Source organism: Strongylocentrotus purpuratus, unplaced genomic scaffold (assembly GCF_000002235.5).
Source record: "Strongylocentrotus purpuratus isolate Spur 01 unplaced genomic scaffold, Spur_5.0 spur5_scaffold_11, whole genome shotgun sequence".
Classification (NCBI taxonomy): Eukaryota; Metazoa; Echinodermata; class Echinoidea; order Camarodonta; family Strongylocentrotidae; genus Strongylocentrotus; species Strongylocentrotus purpuratus.
The window spans coordinates 4,020,871-4,041,694 of record NW_022145596.1 but is presented as its reverse complement, the minus strand read 5'-3'; the positions used below and the strand labels follow the sequence as shown (position 1 = coordinate 4,041,694).

Sequence of the window (20,824 nt, the reverse complement as noted above, 5' to 3'; positions counted from 1 at the left end):
CAGAATATGTTTTAATTTGTAAATTCCTTGTCATACAACCTCTTATCGTATATACAACTTCCTTTATATCGAATAAGTTTATTATTAAAAATTACCACATCACCAATGTCTATACTCCTTATATGTCTCGTATTCACCCAATCTTCTAATAAATCCATATAAAATTGTGGAGCTGTCACTTTTAATAAACTTGGTATATAGTCACATGAAAACCATCAAGCCACTGAAGGGACGTCAGATGGACAGCTACGAGAAGGATGTGGATGGAGGTGGTACAGGCGTGACAACAAACATGGCCCGCGATGTGAAAGCCACAACCGTTGCCAAGTTACCAATCAGCATGAAGGATGGACGCGCCAAGTACGTGGCCGTGCGAAAATTCAGAGGTCAAGTCTATGTCGACGTTCGAGATTACTACGAGTCAAATGGGCAGTACTTTCCGACTAAAAAAGGTATCCCCTTATCTGCGAGGGAATTCAAAGCAGTCCTGATGATTTCTAAGAACATCAACCGTGCAATCTACAGTGGAGAAAACCAGTAGTCGCATCGAGACAACAAAAAACCTTGGATATGTAACGGAATGAATATGATTTGAAAAAATGATAATAAAGTTGTCACCATTTTACAGTAAAGTCCAACGTGTTTATTCTACTTTGTTGCGTTTGTTGTCTTGACGTCAAGGGTAGTGAACCTGTAAGAGACAAAAAGCGAGAGAGAGCGAAAGAGAGATTGACGCTTGATTGTTTGTGACGTGTGTAAGATTAAAAGTGTGTAGATTATAATCTATTTATCAGTTCTAATTAAATCTAACATAATTTTGTTACTAGGCCTAACGAAATTTTGTTTTTCTTTCTTTTTTTAAAACTTTGTAAATAGTGTAAATAGTTCACTACAAAACTTTAGGAATTTTATTTGTCATATATTATATATTTGAAAGGTGTTGTAACGATTCAAGCTCTATTTGCTTATGTTTCATCACCTTTGTGTGTTCATTCTTCAAACTGTATATAAGTTGCAACTTGTCTTTGATAAAACAATGTTATATTCTTTTTCACGTGAAGTTAATTCAAATGTATTGTAAAATTGAAAATGATTTGTCATCTTATATTAATTTTCATGTGATATTAACTTCAATGAATTGTGAAATTGTGAACATGCATAAATAAAATAAATAAATAAATAAATAAACCATTGAGGGAATAGATGAAGAAAGAGATAGAGAGAGAGAGAGAATGCCTGAGATTAAAACTTTGCTAAGAGGGGAGTTACGACAGTACTTCCAGAAGAGGAGGATTATAAGACAAAGACTTTTGTTCAGGTATTAACGGATAAGGTTGAAAAAAAAAAAAGTGAAATGCAATTAAGACGACCCATGACAGGTGTCAGGTTCACGCGCAACTTCTAGGGGTCGTATCCTCTTAACGTCCAAGAACAGTTATCCTTAATGAGCACGTTTGAAGTTGAGCCGTTATTCCTTAATACAGGACGAGGGGGCTTGTAGAGACTAGTTCTATTGTTTTCAAAAGACTTTTGTTCGGGTATTAACGGATAAGATTGAAAAAAGTGAAATGCAATTACGGCGACCCGTTGTTTTCAAAGACTTTTGTTCTGGTATTAACGGATAAGATTGAAAAAAGTGAAATGCGCAACTTCTAGGGGTCGTATCCTCTTAAAGGTACTATGTCCCTTTTGCAGCCAAAATTTTGACAACTAATAGTCATTATTTTCCCACTTGAAGACATTTTCAAGCCCCACCTTTTTTAGGGAAGTTCTAAATAAGTATTATCTTTCAAATGCAGTTGGAATTTAACTTTTTCATTTTTTTGGCCTGCAAATGGGACATAGTACCTTTAACGCCCAAGTGCAATTATCCTTAATGAGTACATTTGAAGTTGAGCCGTTATTCCTTAATACAGGGCGAGGGGGGCTTGTACAATTATCCTTACCAGAAACAGATGTTAGCGTCACACGATTTGAAGTCGATCGTGAAATCCATTGTGAGAGGGTCTATATTATTGTTCAAAAATAAACAAGACCGCGCGCCAACCAAACAGTTTATGAGAATGGCTCGCGACCTTCACGCTCGAGCGTGAATGTTGAAGAGGGTATTGTTGACTCACGCCAGTACGCTGCTTTTCAAGCTGTGATAGCTCAGGGAGGTGGAAAACCACCTCCCTGCATGGATAGCTCCAGAGTTCAGGCTTATGGTATACAGAGGTAGACGTAAGGAGGCATTAGGGACTTTTAGATTTGCACGTTGTCAGCTTTGACTGCAACGTGTGACGTCATTTTAAGGCACAGCGCATGCGTTACGACGTCTCAGTCGGCGATCGAGAATGCGTCAACCTTGATTTTCCTAAATCTAGTACATACATATTGATATTTATATAGCGCCTTTACGTGCTCAAGGTACTAGTATGCCGCGTGCGCATAAAATATAGTTCCTCAGGTATAGACAAAGCCGAAACATCCCTTCCCTGCTATTATGTAAAAATGTGTAGAACAGAACTGGTGTCACATGCATATTCACCTGTTCTACACATTTTTACATAATAGCAGTGAAGGGATGTTCTTTTGTTGAGGGTAGAATGAGGAACTGTATATTTTGTCCTCTTTCTTTGTCCGTGATGTTCATAATGTTACTTCCTGCATGCATGTATATCGTCGAGTGCAATCTAAAAGATTTCTAATTGTAGTCAACATGGGCAGTTAAGTACGTTGACACGCATGATCAGTCGGCGTTCGTCGTGTTCTCGTCCACTCATTCTAAAAGTCCCTATTGATATATGCAGGACCTCCGGAAGGTAAAGCCATCTACCTGTACCTGTCTGGGTCCCATTATAAAGTCATAACCAATCCCTCTGCTTTTCTGTGTGCTTCTCAGTTGTGTGAGGACTGTCACGAAACGTACAACCAAGAAGGTACAACGATCCCCGCACGCATAAGTGTTGTTGTGAATGCCCAGATTGTTATGCAACAGATTGTGATAGCGGTACGTTTCGTGAGTAAGCCCTCTACCATAGTGTGTAAAAAGTGTCGAATGACATTTCTTACCAAGAAGTTACTAGCCATGGAGTACTAGCTAGCGCGAGCCGTCAATGGCACTGTTGCATAGTATATCACTTAATTTGCAATTAGAGTAGGTTCTGAGTACAACGCATCGCCTTCTTTCTCTAATGATTTAATGAAACTTCAAAGCTTCTGTGCTTTGCGCGGGTGGGAGGGGGGGGGGCAGTGGCGGGCCCAGGGGGGGGGGGGGCCGCCCCCCCCCCCTGGGGAACGAAGCCAAGCCACTGAACGAAATAAACTGACGACGTCATTTTTCCAATTTCCGGGGCAAAAAAAAAAAAAATGTGGAGAGAAAGGAAAGAGAAAAGAAAGGGAGAGAAGAAAAGTAGGGGAAGTTGCAATTTTTCCGCCAACAAAATGTAGATCGGGGGGGGGGGGGCGGGGCACTGGCGTCTTGATCGGGGAGGGGTTTATTTCTGATTCCATAACCGTTACGGTGGTTTACACATAATGCTGAAATGACATAATTTTCCGAGATTTTTCCTCATTTTTTAGTAAATTATATTTTGTATGCGTTTGTTGTAAAATGACAAATTCCTAAATTTACAGCCAGGCAAGAAATATGCTTCTTGAGGTGCCTACATGTCAGGGCCCGCGGAACGGCGGGGATCGGGAGCTTCCAGAGCACAATTTTTTTTTTTTAAATTTGCACCCCCCCCCCCCTTGAGCGCCAGGGGGGGGGGGGGGGGCCCAACCCCCCAAAAAGGTAAAAATCTCGTGATTTTACATGATTTTTTCTCAAGGGGGGGGGGGGCCCCCCCCTGGATCCGCCACTGTCGTGCTTAACATTTAGCTTGTTGCTTTTTAACGCTGCGTCTTTACATTTGGCGCATTGCATTTCTATGATGCTGTTGATTGAACAAATTGAATAAATTCATCAAAGATGAAGCTGTATGAGCGAGAATTCAAATGTCTCACATAATGGTTGTCTCATTTACTTCGTATATTATGTATGTATTATGAAAATGAGATAGCAAAATGTGTATATTGATGGTCATCTTGCGAGTAATAACCATTAACTACTCTCATCGGGCTCTCATCATTAATTTTTCTCTTGATTTTTTTTTTGATGGTGAATTATTGGGGGGGGGGGATGATTGTACAGGCCATCCCCCCCACCTGAAATATTGGGGGGGGGATATATCCCCCCATCCCCCGGGATCGACACCCATGCATCTGACCGTAATCAAATGCCTAAAACCCCTGAGCTTCCGGGGGATCTGCCCCCTGGACCCCGCGTAGGGCCCTAAGGCGGACCCCTGGATTATAATATGACGATAATTTAATGCCTAAACCCCTGAGCTTCTGGGGGCTCCGCCCGCTGGTCTTCACCAGGGCCCATAAGACGGGCCCCTGAATGCTTGTCTGACCGTAATTTATTGCCTTAATCCCCTGAGTTTCCGGGAGCGGACAAGGTATCAAAATATGTCCATCTGACCGCAGACGCCTTGCCATGGGGCGGTGGGGGCGCCCCCCAAAATAAAAAACACCGGCCAAAAAAAAAGAGGAGAGAAAAAGAAGAGCACGTAGGAAGAAAAAGGAGCGGACAATTTTTTTTTGAAATTCAGACAAGAATAAAGAGTCGAGATCGGTACAACGAATCGTCTTCTTTCTTTAATAATTTTAAGGAAACGTCAAAGCTTCCGCGCCTCACGCAGAAGGGGGGGGGTGGGTGGGACTGAATTCATACAAGAATTAAGAGTCGAAAATGGTAATACGAATCGTCTTCTTTCTCTAATAATTTAATAAAACGTCAAAGCTTCCGCGCCTCACGGAGGAGGGGGTGGGTGGGACTGAATTCATACCAGAATTAAGAGTCGAGAATGGTAATACGAATCATCTTCTTTCTCTAATAATTTAATAAATCGTCAAAGCTTCCGCGCCTCACGCAGGAGGGAGTGGTGGGTGGGACTGAATTCATACAAGAATTAAGAGTCGAGAATGGTAATACGAATCGTCTTCTTTCTCTAATAATTTAATAAAACGTCAAAGCTTCCGCGCCTCACGCAGGAGGGAGTGGTGGGTGGGACTGAATTCATACAAGAATTAAGAGTCGAGAATGGTAATACGAATCGTCTTCTTTCTCTAATAATTTAATAAAACGTCAAAGCTTCCGCGCCTCACGCAGGAAGGGGGTGGTGGGTGGGACTGAATTCATACAAGAATTAAGAGTCGAGAATGGTAATACGAATCGTCTTCTTTCTCTAATAATTTAATAACACGTCAAAGCTTCCGCGCCTCACGCAGGAGGGGGGGGGGGGGGGTGGGTGGGACTGAATTCATACAAGAATTAAGAGTCGAGAATGGTAATACGAATCGTCTTCTTTCTCTAATAATTTAATAAAACGTCAAAGCTTCCGCGCCTCACGCAGGAGGGGGGGGGGGGTGGGTGGGACTGAATTCATACAAGAATTAAGAGTCGAGAATGGTAATACGAATCGTCTTCTTTCTTTAATAATTTTAAGGAAATGTCAAAGCTTCCGCGCCTCACGCAGGAAGGGGGTGGACGGGACTGAATTCATACAAGAATTAAGAGTCGAGAATGGTGATACGAATCGTCTTCTTTCTCTAATGATTTAATGAAACATAAAAGCCCTTTGCGACCGACCAAAAAATCTTTTTACCGTTATTTATAACAAAAATATGTATATCAAAGCATTAAAAACCGTCAGCCAAAAGAGAGAGAAAAATAAATAATTCTTTTTTTTAAAGAAGAAGATTTCCGACCGACCGACCCATGTTTTGGCACCAAAGGATAATACAAAGGCCTTATTGTTGTAGTCCAGAATCTGGCCGATTTAATTCGGAACTCCACCATACCAACGCCAGCAAAAGATGGCGTGATCCTTAAATTAGGACGGGCGGCGTACATTTAAATTACACAACTGTTTAGCCACTTCGGTCAAATAAGACTGTGTGTGCGAACAACTAGAGATGTCTCACCTCCCCCCCCCCCCTCCCCCACTCCGTGAACGGATGCGTGTTCCCAAACTCTCCGGCTCGTAACAAAAGAAAAAGGTCGACCCGTATTGACTTTACACACCGGACTTTTGCTGAAAGGGGAGGGGGGTCGCTGGAAACACGCATAATTATGCGTACCCTAAATAACACTGAGTTGGGGGGGGGGGGGGGGGCTCAACTCCTGGTCTACCCGTCGCGATATTTTTTGGATTGCTAGAGCTGCACACAGACTTATATTATTTATTGCTTTGCGACACAAGGCTAATTTTCATTGTCTTTTGTGGGCAGTGAATTTTGAAATGGATTACGGATCAATAAGGTCTAGAAATACATTTCGGAATACTGTAACAAAAATCATGAATGAAATATCAAGTTTGTATAGTATTCTCATTTTTAAAGTATCGATTGTTATTGTAAATTCATTACTTCACTATGTTTTCTAAACTGATTTGTACCAAAATACTTTGTTTAGAAAGCGGGAAAGTAATAAAAGAGCGGGAAAGACTAAAGTAATGCAGTATGAAAAATGGTTTACGATAGAAAGAGGAGGAGGAGGGGAATTAAATAAATAATAAGTCAATACCAAAATGACAGCATGGGTAAGGTGGTTGGATGGGGGAGGGGAGGGGTGGAGGAGGGAGGGTCAGGTGCGAACACATGGGGGGGGGGGGTTGGGGGTTGTGTGTGTGTTTTGGAGAAGAAGAAAAAAAAATGTGCTAATGGTTGATCTAAAATAGGTGACCCTACCCCCAACGAAACGATCCGTCAAATCTTCAAATTTTAGGGGGAAAACAAAATGTGCTCTTATACCCGGGGCCCAAAGGCTAAATTGTTTTTTCCTATGAACTATCTATAGTACTTGCGTATGCGCAAATGATCATTTTCCTCGACGACATAAATATACGAATTTTTTAGTAAACTTAGTCAGCATCGTAGCTATATATTTTAATGCAGGCGCGGAGCTAGGATCTTATTTTAGGGAGGGGCGGTAGTGAGCAAGCGAATCACTTAAAGAGCGCGCGTGTGGTTGATAGGCCTCCCGCGCGAAGAAGACGATTTATTGTACCGTTCTCGACTGTTCATCCATGTCTGAATGAAGTCCCCCCCCCCCCACCCCCCCCCCCCCCCCCCTCTCGCGCGAAGCGCGAAAGCTTCGATGTTTCATTAAATAATAATAAAAAGACGACGATTTGCTGTACCGTGCTCGACTCTTAATCCTTGTCTGAATGAAGTTTCTCCCCCTCCCGCGCAAAGCGCAGAAGCTTTGACGTTTCATTAAATTACGAGAAAAAGCAGACGATTCGTTGTATATTTCTCGACTCTTAATCCTTATCTGAATTAAGTTTTTCCCCCTCCCGCGCGAAGCGCGGAAGTTTTGACGATTCATTAAATTACTAGAGAAAGTAGACGATTCGTTGAACCGTGCTCGACTCTAATCCTTGTTTGAATGAAGTTCCCCCCCCCCTCGCGAAGCGCGGAAGTTTTTACGTTTTATTAAATTATTAGAGAAAGAAGACGATTCGTTGTACCGTATTCGACTCTTAATCCTGGTCTAAATTCAGTTTCCCCCTTCCCGCGCAAAGCGCGAAAAGCTTAGACGTTTGATTTAATTATTATAGAAAGAAGACGATTCGTTGCACCGTTTTCGACTCTTATCAAGCCCTATTTATCTGAATTCAGTTTCCCCCTCTCGCGCGAAGCGCGGAAGCTTTGACGTTTCCTTAAATTATTAGAGAAATCAGACGATTCGTTGTACCGTTTTCGACTCTTAATAAGCCCTATTTGTCAGTGAATTAATTCCCCCCCCCCTCTCGCGCGAAGCGCGGAACATAAATTATTAGAGAAACAGACGATTCGTTGTACCGTTCACGACTCTTAACTCTAAGATTTGTCTGAATTCAGTTTCCCTCCTCCCGTGCGAAGCGCGGAAGATTGAACGTTTCCTTAAATTATGAGAGAAAGCAAACGATTCGTTGTACTGTTCTCGACTCTTACTCCCTATCTTAATTCAGTCCCCCCCCCCCCTCCCGCGCAAATCGCGGAAGCTTTGACATTTCCTTAAATTATTAGAGAAAGGAGACGATTCGTTGTACCGTTCTCGACTCGTCTAAATGAAGTTTTCCCCTCTTGCGCGAAGCGCGGAATTTTTGTCGTTTCATCAAAATATAGAGAAAGGAAGACGATTTGTCTTACCTTTGTTGACTCTTAATCCTTGTTTGAATTTAGTTTCCCAGAAAATTTTGAACCTCCGATTTCTTTAGCTGATATTATAGGAAAGTGAAACTTCGAGAAAATGCAAGTATTGTAGTTCTAGTCACTCTCGAAGTCGTCACAGCGGATAAAAAGTCACAGTTCCTAGGAAAAAAAAACTTGTCGGCCGAACGACATATACATCTCACCAACTTCAAACTTCTGCATTGATATAGTACACGAGGATCGAGCAAGAATACCGACACATCTGACCCGACACAGCAACATATTTACCCGTGTCTTTCTTGCTCCCTCGACGAGACGACTCCACCCAACAACAACCCCTCTCTCTTTTACCCCCACTCCTCCTCTCTCAGGCTCTTACAGTTACATCCCCTCTCTCTCCTTTCTTTCACCCCCGTTTCTTTTGTTTCCCTTTTCTCTTTTTTCTTCCCCTCCCCTTTTCTTTCTTTTTTTTCTCTTTTCTCTTTTTTTTCTTCTCTTTTTTCTCTTTTCTCCTCCCTCTTTTTTTTTTTCTCTTTCTTTCTTCTCTTTTCTTTCCTTTCTTTTCCTTTCTTTCCTTTCTTTTCCTTTCTTTCTTTTCTTTTCCCTTTCTTTCTTTCTTTTCTTTCCCTTTCCCTCTCTTTTTCCCTCCCCCTTTTTTTCTTTTTTCCCTCCCCCTTTTTCTTTTTTCCCGACGGCAGCGCAATTTTACCGACAATATCCTGACAGGTGGGGGGGGGGGGGGGGTGTGTTACAACCCCACACCCCCCTTTGGAGACGCCCCTGCCCCCCCCCCCCCCCTGCTTAAACAAATTGGCAACAGTAAGAACCTCCCCTCGCACTGGCTAATACATGTAAATGGAAGATTGCAAATACAACTAACCAGCTTTTCCTGGCCTGTAAGAATGTGTCGCTTTTTTGGAAGATTGTATCCAAATTAATTGATACTTTTTTTAATTAAAGAATCTTTTTGAACGAAAAAATGATTTTGATAGGTCATAAAATAGAGAGAAGAGAAATGAATCTTTTCAATCTTATTTTAGACTTTGCTCAGCTTATTATCTGTAGAAACTAGAAACTATATTAGAAAATGTTTTGGAAGTGAAAAGCCCCTTGAAAAGCACAGGACACATGCTGTATATTTGATAAAAGAATTAAAGGTAGAAATTCGCACCTATCTTGATATGAAATGTAATCAAAAGAAATTCGATACAAACAAGTAACACAAATATGTTCATTATTTTAATGAGTGATTATGTCACATAACTTTCATGTTTTTTTTAAATATTATACATAATAATGATATGTTACAATCGCATGAAATATGTATACAAACGTTGTTGTAAATAGCTGTTTTTTATGATATGAACAAATAAAGTCCCTCGAAAGAGGATAAATGGGGAAATAAATACATAAAAAGTTGAAGCAGTATTATGCACTTTTGACCCTCCAAAATTTCCCCATGACTAGACGGATGCAGAAGCGGAGTTGAGCCCCTCTGACAAAAGTTGTGAATAGCGCCATCTATAACGGTGAACATAATACATGTCAGCATCCGATTTCTCTTTTTCATCTTCGACCCCCTTCGACCCCCTGTGAAAAAAAGAAAAAGAAGATGAAACAGATAAAGAAGAAAAGAAAAAGAAGAGGAGAGAAGAAGAACAAGAAGAACAGAAGAAGAAGAACTTAAAGAAGAAGAAGCTAGAAGAAGAAGAAGAAGAAGACGAAGAAGAAGAAGGAGGAGGAGGAGGAGGAGGTGACGAGGAAGAAGAAGCTATAGAAGAAGGAGAAGGAGAAGGAGAAGGAGAAGGAGAACAAGAAGAACAGAAGAAGAAGAAGAAGCTAGAAGAAGAAGAAGAAGAATAAGAAGAAGAAGAAGAAGAAGAAGAAGAAGAACCTAGAAGAAGAAGAAGAAGAAGACGAAGAAGAAGAAGGAGGAGGAGGAGGAGGAGGCGAGGAGGAAGAAGAAGAAGAAGGAGAAGGAGAAGGAGAAGAAGAACAAGAAGAACAGAAGAAGAAGAAGAAGCTAGAAGAAGAAGAAGAAGAAGAAGAAGAAGAAGAAGAAGAAGAAGAAGAAGAAGAAAGACTTCCAGAAATGATCCAATTATGACCAAGCCTTGGCCGGGGCATCTAAAATCCCCCCTTTTTAAAAAAAATTTAATATACATTATTTTGTAACAAAAATTCTGGAACGAAGAAAATCCAAAAATTAAAGAAGTAAACGGAAGGATTCAAGAAAAGGAGACGAAGAAGAAGAAATGAAGACGAGGAAGAAGGAAGAAGAAAGAAGGAGAAGAAGAATAGAAGAAGGAGAAGAAGAAGAAAAGAATCTGAGAGTTATGACAACGAAGAAAACATTATACGGTAAGATAATGAATTTAAAAAAAGAAGAAGAAGAAAAGAAAGTAGGAAGAAAATTAGAAAAAGAAAAATTTGTTGCACTTAATTTTGTTATCACTGTGAGTTTTTGAATGGAGTGTGGAAATATCGTACCATCACCAGGTACGATCATCTGAAAATCATCGTGTGGACTACTAGTACTGCCTTGCATGCAGTGAGAAGGAAGGAAGGCGACAGCGACACTACTAAAAAAAGGCTTCATTTCCATTGCGAGAAGTTGTGAATAGTCCATCTTTCAAATACGAAGTTGTACTCTTTAACTTTAAAATGGGGCTACGATCCAGGGGAAAACTATTACTCTTAATGACTGTTTTTGGTTCATTTTCGCTCCTGTTGTTGCAGTCTCGAAGCGGTAAGTAGATCGTAGTCTAGATCTAGTCTCATTCTCTGCAGGAAAATGTTCCGCGCCGGTTCGTAGGTTGAACACGCCGGAGTGTGCCCCGACAGGGATGATAGCGCTCCGCTATGATCAAAATCTAAGGTAACCCGGCCCGCCACATTTTTTTCCCCGGACGTTTAAATTAGATCTAGACCTATAGCTGATATTTTTATATACGTCACTTGGAAAGAGGTCACAAACAACTAGACTTTGATTATTTATTGCTTTGCCTCACTATTTATAAAGGCCAAAAAAAAAAAACACTGAATAGATCTAGATTCTAGGTCTAATTACTGATTGAGATGAGAATAGGGACTAATCTAAGTTAGATCTAACTTAGTTTAGGCAAGTTAGGGTGTCTGGACGATCGCTATTTTTTAATTTTCCCTTTTTCTTTGATCGTTTGTCACCATTATGGTAGGATATTTGGGAAAATCGTTTACTCAGAGCTACACATTTCAAATTTCGAGACTCATCAATGTTTCTATCCAAAGATACAGCCCTCCAAAATCTAGTCAATATTCATAGCATTTTGGTCAGAATGGACAAAAAAGTGGTACACGCCGAGTTATAATTTTTGCTCAAAAGCTGCACAGCACAATATGCAAAACGTGGAGTAAGGCTAAGGGTATTTTCAAACTGTAACTGCTCGTGATCCCTTGGGACTACAGAAAAAATAAGCACATGGATATTCCTTACAGCTGACCCAATTTTTCCCTCGGGGGCTCACTTCGTGTAATTGGTAAATCTCTGAGTTACCATGGAAACGATGTTTAAATCGCTGTTTTGATCAAGATATTTTTAGAATTTTGGGGGTGAGCCCCTTTGGGGAATATGGAGAAAAACCTGCTCTTTCATAAGACACCTCACATATTGAGTATGAACTTGAGTATCACCTTCAGGATCACAAGCAGTATTGGTTTGAATCTCATTTTGGTAATACAAACATTGACCACTTTTGCAATGCACATGGACTGAATAGGGATGTGTTTAATCTCTATGGGAAGGATTTTAGCACACAAAACTGAGTGCGCGATCAGACACCCTACTGAGAAGTGAGATTCTAACCCACAACTCCAACGTATACATTACACTGTCCTTACCGATTGAACTAACGATAGGTTAACGAAAGGTTGGTTTGCATGATTGTTATAACTATAACTATCACTAACCCTAACGGTTACCATGAGCCCATGCGCAGGTTTAACTAGCTAAAGAAATGACGCACCCGACCCAGGGACGGCGTTCTGAAAGCTCACTGAAGTCTGAACTTTGCTTTTAAGTTTTAACCTTCCTTTTAATTATATTTCATATTTTCTCCTCATGTTTCCTGTAGGTGAAATGGATGGTAACTACCAGTCCTATGAGAGCCGCCTGGAAGAACTGCGGAACAGACTTCAAAGTACAGAGAGACAGAACCAAGCAAGGGCAGTAGAATTACATCATCTCCAGCAACAGTTGAGGAGGGTTGCTGAGGTGACGGGAAATAGCTCCTATCTCAGAGGTAAACAGACCAAAGAAAATACATTTTGACATGGATATCTATTTATATCATTATAAATAATGATAACTTGGCAATTTGGTTTCCGTTATGTTAGTGTTACCAAGTATAGAAGTATTTAAGATGATTAACATTTAATTTGCAGGTATCGGACATAATATTTGTTATGTCAGCTGACTTCATCTGAGACTGATGTAAGCTTTTGTGATGCTATTTGAAGATATTGTTCAACCCTATAAAATCTCTGAACAACTTTAGAATACCCCATCACAAGAGTTGATGTCTTAGGACAACCAACGTTTTACTATTGAAGCTTAATCTAAAGACTTCAGTTTCGTAACTATCCCTCACCCTAAATCTAGGCATTCGATGCTTACTGTATGTACATGTACATAAACCCTATTGGTGGGGTATTTAATTTACAGTTGAGTCAAAATCTGTTGCATGATTTAGATGCATATTGATGGTTCCAAAGTAATTTAATCTTACCAATGTTACCTTGAAGTAACAGGAGATGTTTGATGGCCTTATCGATGGACTTCAAAGTGTGTTAAAGACATTAACATCTGATGCAACTACATGCAGAAATGGACTTAAATTGAATGAAGATAAAATAGAAATCCTCCATTTCACAAATCATTACTAATCATATTTTCCCATAGCACATTTCCATTTTGATGATATGAATATCAATCCTGTTTTATTGGCAAGGAACCTTGGTGTATTTTTAATTTTTACCAGATGTAAGACTTTGATGTAAAATGTGCTCCCTTTGCACTTCATACAATCAGCTCTATCAGAAAAAATCTTGACCCCCAAAATGGCAGAAATACTTGTCCATTTTTTAATACGTCCCAAATTTACTCATGTACATTAATAGCCTTCTTTTGTAATTCATGTAATTATACTGTAACAAGCTACAACAATTTCAAATTTCAGCTGCAAGACTAGTCACACACACTTTCCCACATATACTCCTGTCCTACATAATTTGCATTGGCTCCCTGATCAAGCAAGAATTTAATTTAAAATCCTCCTCTTTCCACTGTTATCAGTCTCCATGTATCTTATGGCTTAAGTACATAAATATCATATTCCATTTAGAAATCTACATGCACATTCAAAATCTAAGTCCCTTCTTGTTATGACCATTACAAAACTTTCTTTCAAATTTATGTGCGCAGCCAAACTCTCAAATTGGCAATTTGGTCAGGGGATTGTGATGTATGCATGGACATCTCTACTGTATGTTGTGTACAAAAATGTCATTAATTTTTGTTTTTCTTTGAAGCGATTCCAACCTTCGGACACTACGGTACTCAAAATAGTTTATTGGTAGCATATAGTAAAGGTGCTCTCAAAAGAAAAGGGCCCTTCTGAGCCATACATTTTGGAGAAAAAAATGACATTTAGTCAAAGGGAAAGGTTGACTGACAAGTGACAAGTGCTACTTCATAGTGATCCAGATTCAGCTAATTTGAAATTCCCATATGTAGTGAATTTAGTGATTACAAACTTTTTTAATTAAAGGTACTATGTCCCATTTGCAGGCCAAAAAATGAAAAAGTTGAATTCCAACTGCATTTGAAAGATAATACTAATTAAGAACTTCGCTAAAAAAGGTGGGGCTTGAAAATGTCTTCAAGTGGGAAAATAACGACTATTAGTTGTCAAATCGACTTTAGGGCTATAGAGCCCAAAAGTAATAGTCTTGATTTTCAGACAATTGTACCGAATGGTCATACGTTTTATGCTGCGCAAAGATTCAATCAGTTTAATCTTGGCCATCACAAGAAGTGGGTTATTGATGTAGACAAATGTTCATGTACCCTTTACAACTCTTTTCATGTATGTTATTACCAGAGAAGAAAAAAGGCCAGTCAGTCACTCAATAGTGTCTGACAGTGAAGTCTAGCAAGTAAACAGGTTTCCTTGCATAATTTGAATACGAGGACACTGCTAACGTTTAAATTTCACAGAGAGGACATACATGACATGTTCATAATTCCTGCAAAGTTCTACAGCATTTGAGGTTGGCTGCAAGAGGGGACATAGTACCTTTAATAACTTTTTTACTTTATGTCCAATATTATCCAAACTTTTGCAAGTCAACTTTTCTGATTTTTCTCCTTCCTATCAAAGTACTTTTATACTAGGGTAGGATTTCCCTTTAACACACCTATAAACGCAACAGGATGAAGAAATTACTAGGTCATTGTGAATCTTAAGTAGGTTACACTTTTGCATAGTGACGGAAATGTACCCCTCATCAACTCTCAAAACATTCATTAGATGTGTTCACTGCCACCAAATTCGCATAATTTTCTCTTCCTGTCATGTATCACTGCTTATAGCATGTTCAGACTTAAAGAATATATATCCAAAGCTTGAATGGAGTCACATTATAAAGAAACACTGTGTAGTGAAAGGAGTGTGCAGACTAGAACACAACAACGATTAAAGACACGATGTATAAAGAAACTGATTTTGAAGAGGTAAGTTGACATGACAGCAGGCCAATCCTCAGAGTGCACTCACGACAAGCCCCACCCAGTGTCAGTGATACAATTTTCGTACGATATGATGTCCAGACTAGAGCAGGGTACTGACTATTTTTTTCTTCAAGTTTTTCTTCGAAACGATGCTTAGACATGTGTTTCACTATACAACGTTTCGTTTACAATGTTCAGACTAGAAAAAAAAAGGTAATTACCTATTGGATGGCTATACATGTACAGTGTACATGTACAATTCTTATATTTTTCTTTTTTATGAATTCTAGTGGTGTAAATGCAGTGTTGGTTATGTTTGAAAGAGGATTTGTTTTGCATTTGATTGAGGCAAACTTTATTTATAAAGTCACATATCACAAAATTAATTTCCTGCATTTCCTTTGATTTGTCTATAAAAAGTTCCTTTACAGGTCGCAGTACTTGTTTTATCAGTAAATATTCTAAAGACCACTTTCTGTCTTTCAGCTCAAATTCAAAATGCAAGTTTTAGTTTACTCTTTTTGAGCCACTACATGTATACATGTATTAAACATCTGAATGCATGTTTTACTCTGGAATCAGAATTTCAACTATTATGTTACATTATCGTCTAACTTTCTACAGGGTTTTTGGTCAGTGTGGTGCAGAAAGATTAGCTCAATGCTAAGTTACGTGCGGGCTCTCAAATTTTATCTCTGTACCCCCCCCCCCCTCCCAGAAAAAAAAAGAAGAAGAAAGTCTATGCTGATATTACAAGGTGCAATATACATGAATGATATATTGCTCATTATTAAGAGTGATGAACTAAATGAGATTTGTCCTTGGCAATTCTCAGATTGATAGTACATGTATGAAGCACGTGATCTAGTTCCTCACAGGAAAGCAATCACATTGCTCATGTATTTTAATGAGATTGCAGCGTTACAAGGCTGCACTGATCTAGAACTATGAAGAGATCAAATTACAGCAGACAGTGTAAATCCATTTGAGAGGAGGGCACTCTGTTCTGTTTTTAACGCCTTTTCAAATTGATGTTGGAATTTCAAAAATTGATTTCTCACCCTGGACAGTAAACATATATGTAGGAAGATGAAGAGGTGTATGTAATTGCATGAGAGTTGAGACATTGTATTCAAATCCAGAGCAAGGAAGGAATCTCCTGCTTTTTTCTGTTATTATTTGTTAATGACTTTTAAAATCAATGATGGAGTTTGAAGATGATTCTCACAAGAGACAGTGCAAACATTTAAAGGTATGCCATATTTCACCGGACAGTCTGAATCTAATTAAGGGAAAGACTTTGTGTCTGCCTCTGCTGTTGATGTCTTTTCAAATTATGTCAGAACTTGAAAGTTGAAACGTCTCCTTCCACATGCGGGCTTTCTTTAAAAGACTATAAAAGCAGAGTAAAGGAGATAATATAGTCTACAACTACAAGCAGATGTAAGATCAACGGCTTTGGCTTTATGTTGTATTTTTAAGTCTTTGGTCATGGGGGGGGGGGGGGGGGGGGGAGGGGGATGGAGAGTTTTGGGAAGGGTTATATCAACATTGGGTGGTATTCCGGTAGCGTGTACTAAGTTAGTCCACACTTTTATGGAGTGCCTGTTGCCAACTCATTTACCCTGTACAGATTATTTAATCCTTCAATGAAAAGTGTCCAAAAAATTAATTTTGCATTGAAATGGGAAGAAAAAGATAATATGATTATGGTTATGAACTGAATTTCAACAAAGTCTTTGGTAGATTATCTTTGTCATGAATATTGAAGGAGGAAGATGAAACCTAGCATTCCATAGAAGTGTGAACTAAAATTCTAGTTTAGTCTGGACTTAGTCCCAGCTTAACTTATGAGAATACCACCCATAGACTTAAAGAGGTTTGAAAAATTGAAGATTTATGTATTTTAAATTCTGGATCTGAACCAAACAAGTGAGTTCCAAAATGGCTACAGACTATTGGAGTAAACTTTAACCCTATTCTACATGGATTTAGCTACATTTCCTAGAAGGCAGCTGTTCAATCTGGCGCCAATTCCAATATCATTAAGACTGTAGACAGCCAAATGAAAATATATGTCTCTGTGTTATAATGAGAAGTGATCACCAGTCTGGGTAAGCAATGTTTAAAAATGTGCATTTGTTACTCTTTATTTGGTTTCACTTTTTCAGTACTCTTTCAATCTTTCCATCTTTCCATCTCTTATCTTCCTCTCCATTCTATCCCTTTTCAATAATTTTGACCATACAGGTGTAGTAGATTTTCTTTTAGTACAAAGATATCCATATCCAGGTCGAAAAGAAATCCTTGCTTACATTTGCATTCCCTGGCTGAACTTTATATAATTGTCTTTCCGAGAGCTGGGCAAATATTGAATGCATTGTGTAAATTCAGGTTGAATTAGGCAAAGAATAAAGCATGGCTGAGGTGATCTGAAATTCTGAAGTGATGATGCCCTAGAAAGTGAATGCTCTAGAAAGTGAATGCTCTTGCCTGATTGATGATGGGTGTATGCAATGTTGTCCCTCCTTATACATTGGGAATGAAGGGGTATCACGTATGTTTATTGTACACAATGTGCTGGCGTCATCGTGAGTGGGGCCATTTTGAAAAAGATCCAGATTCCAGAGTAACTTGTCAGATTTGGCCCAAGTTTGCCCTATCTAGAGTCAAGTTAGCATGATCCCTTGTATATAAAGTACAGGTGAGTTTAATACACGGTGGTGGGATAGTGGGGGGGGGGGGGTGTTGCTTCTAGGGTTTAGATCAGAAAGAAGTACTGAAGTTATTGTATGAGACAAAGAAATAAGCATGAAATGTAAAATTCGTCATTTGTGACCATAATTAATTAATTAATTTATAAATTGATCACTGATATTCACATTGCATCATGTTTATTAATAGTTTAGAAGGTTAGCTATTCAAACTTTGTCAACTCCATTACACCACAAATTGAGCTGCATTCTACTGTTAATTTTCCAGTTTCCGCTTGGAAGAAAAGCAAGACATAACGGATATTAGTCATAACTTCGGATCATAATTTCATCAAAATTCACCTAAAATTAATGCTAATCTATTTTATAAATTGAGAATCATTGAGACGTGCTCATACATACTCCATGTATTGTATAATTTTTATTTTATATGTATATCTATATTTTATAGTTTGCACTAAAAGTTCTGGTTTTAAATATTCTTATCATTATTTAGAACCTAAAACAGTAGGACTAGGATAGTGGTTGTTTAGATTTCCATATCTAAGATTTAACTGCCCTTTCTACGAAAGATCCCAGGAGAATTGTGTAGTGTGTGTCAGGCTTTAGTCCAGTCTACCTAGTGGCAACGATCAGCCTCCATGGACAATGTACCATCATCACTTGGTACAATGGGCCAGTTTCAAAATGTAAACACAGGCCTTTGAATTGCGTTACGTAATCAAAGGGTTGGACCAACAAAGAACTCCAGTGCATAGCAGCCTACACTCTGTGTGGGTACAATACATGTGTTCACTTTGTTTTAGGGGTTCTCTGATATTGTGCACTGTGATTGTATCGTTTGCTTGGCTATTTGAGAGAGAGAGAGAGAAGAAAAAGGAGGCAGTTTTAAATTATCGGGTATTTGGGTGTTTTCCACTATTCAACGTGTGAAGATGGGCGCAGTTAGCATATTGGTTCCATATGGTGATATGATGCAAACCCTCAGATAGTCTTTGACTCTATTCTGACTGAGGGGCACTTTGACCCCCACCCTGTACCGTACAAGTACTGTACTGCCCGTCGTAGTTTCCCACCCACAGTCATGCTACTGAGTGACACTGGCCCTATAGGTCCGGGTCTACGGGTAGGCTAATCAGCTACATGTACCACCAATCCAAATCTAACAAGTCTTTCCTCTGTGTTTCCAGTGGTCGAAACTCCTCTTCTTCTAAAAAAATCTTGCAGCTGCTTGGTGCTCAACTTGTTGAACAGCAAGTTGTAAGACATTTCCGGCAAGGAACGACAGTCTAATACAAAACGCACAGGTTCAAAATGGCAGTATGAGAAAGCTTGACTGACCTAGTTACAGTAACCCGGCATTACACCATAGACCAAAAGCAATCTTTAAACAGTCTCAAGGGTGTGTTGCAGATGAGGGAAAGGTCTGAGTAACCCTAGATACCCTTTTTGACAGCTCTATCAAAGACAGGAAAAGTTTAATCACCATGCTGGAATAGGTTTGTCAGCTTTTGCGTGGAATCAGGAAACAGGGTTGCCTTTTGGCTTCCTCTGCTCTAGTCCAGTTAACCTCACATGCCCCTTTGCAGGATAGGCTCCCACGCCATGTGAAGCTCCCATGGATGGACCTTTACAACAGTGAACAAATACACAGGGGCAGTGAGTGATTTTGCTTTGGAAAGCTCCAAAAGAGCTATGGCTAATAATAGAAGGAAAAAAAAGAATGTAAAATTCTAAAGAATCAATGCAATCAAATTTTGCCTTTTTCATAGCAATTTACTCCCCCCCCCCCCCCCCCCCAAGAAAAAAAAGGGGAAAATTACCTGCTGTGAACAAAACCATTTTCTACACAGCTTTAGAGCTCTGAACTTATTCTTATTCCTAAAATGATAACTCTTTGCAAAATGGCCACCCTAAATAAAAGTGGTCTTTAAAGAATGTTCTACCAGAATTTGCCGTACATCATCTATTCGGTAAGCCAGCTATGAGTCCTGGGGGGTGTTTCACAAAGATCCTAAGTAGAACTTAACACTAAGTTGGACTTAAAAAGTATGGACAGCCATTGGAGCCTTAAAATGAAATATATTCAAAAGCAAAAATTGGAGTATTTTAGACTTTTCATCAATTCCACATCAAGAACATGAAATCTCCCATGATAATAGAAAATATGAATGATTTGAATCAACATTTTATACCTTCTAAAAAAAAAATTACAAAATGTTTTCAAGGATGCTAATGGCTTCCCATAAATTTTAAGTCCAACTTAGAGATAAGTTCAACTTAGGATCTTTGTGAAACACCCCCCAGGCCTGCTGCATAATACTGACCATTGACCATTTCATAACGTAGTTAAAGTCCAAATACACTCCCAAAATAATTTGTTTTTGATAGATGCAGAAAAACATGAGAAACAGAGCAAAACAAATTTGAGTAAAATCGGATCATTAATAAGGAAGTTATGAATTTCGTAAAAAGTATGAAAAACTATGGAATTAGAAAATAACTTTGCCATCAATATTGATTACCATGGCAAATTAATCGACAGCCAGTCAAATCAAGGTTTCCATGGAAGTTACCATTTATGGCAAAGTTACCCTCTATGGTACAGTATGTATGTTCTCACTCATTTCCTAGACCGATCCATTGTCAACAGCCATTTTTTTTTTTTTTTAATAAATGTAATGCTTCCTGGGAGAAATTTCAATAGTTTAAACATATATGTGGCTTACACCCAGTAAATAAGATCGATTGACTTGTTTTTCAATAACAGATCAATCAATCAATCTTATTTACTGGGTGTAAGCCACAAATATGTTTAAACTAGTCATTTTTTTGCTACAGAACTAAAGAACTGCATGACCTTGTCCTGTGGAGTATGTTTTCTATTGGAGGACTTCTTATTGAGAGTCAAATCAATGACCTTTTATTGGGAATGTTCTTTTTTTTTGGTATTAAGCAGCAGAATGAAACAGTACTATTATGTAACATAATAAAATTGCTATATATCTTTGGTGGTCATGGTTTCCTCCCCCTCCTCCTCCCCCTCCCCCAAGCAAGCTGTTTTAACAATTAATTTTGTGATATCCAGAATTGAATTATTGAACTGATGAATCAT

At 39.0% G+C, this 20,824-nt stretch overlaps 2 protein-coding genes across 2 annotated transcripts in view; both read left to right on the top strand.

The window, feature by feature from the left end:
- The first annotated feature begins 205 nt into the window (after window positions 1-205).
- Window positions 206-541, top strand: LOC105446635 (activated RNA polymerase II transcriptional coactivator p15-like). The gene has a single exon (XM_011683678.1). The coding sequence runs from the start codon at window positions 206-208 to the stop codon at window positions 539-541; it is 336 nt and encodes a 111-aa protein (XP_011681980.1).
- A 10,212-nt stretch (window positions 542-10,753) lies between these two features.
- Window positions 10,754-20,824, top strand: part of LOC115922161 (alpha-1,3-mannosyl-glycoprotein 4-beta-N-acetylglucosaminyltransferase A-like) — a 79,478-nt gene continuing 69,407 nt past the window's right edge. The window contains exons 1-2 of the mRNA XM_030980413.1: window positions 10,754-10,975; window positions 12,339-12,506. Coding sequence (XP_030836273.1) covers window positions 10,891-10,975; window positions 12,339-12,506 — 253 coding nt within the window. The 5' untranslated portion in view covers window positions 10,754-10,890. The remainder of the gene's footprint in view (window positions 10,976-12,338; window positions 12,507-20,824) is intronic.

Coding starts and splice junctions, on each gene's coding strand:
- LOC105446635 (XM_011683678.1), top strand. CDS start 206: ATGAAAACCATCAAGCCACTGAAGGGACGTCAGATGGACAGCTACGAG.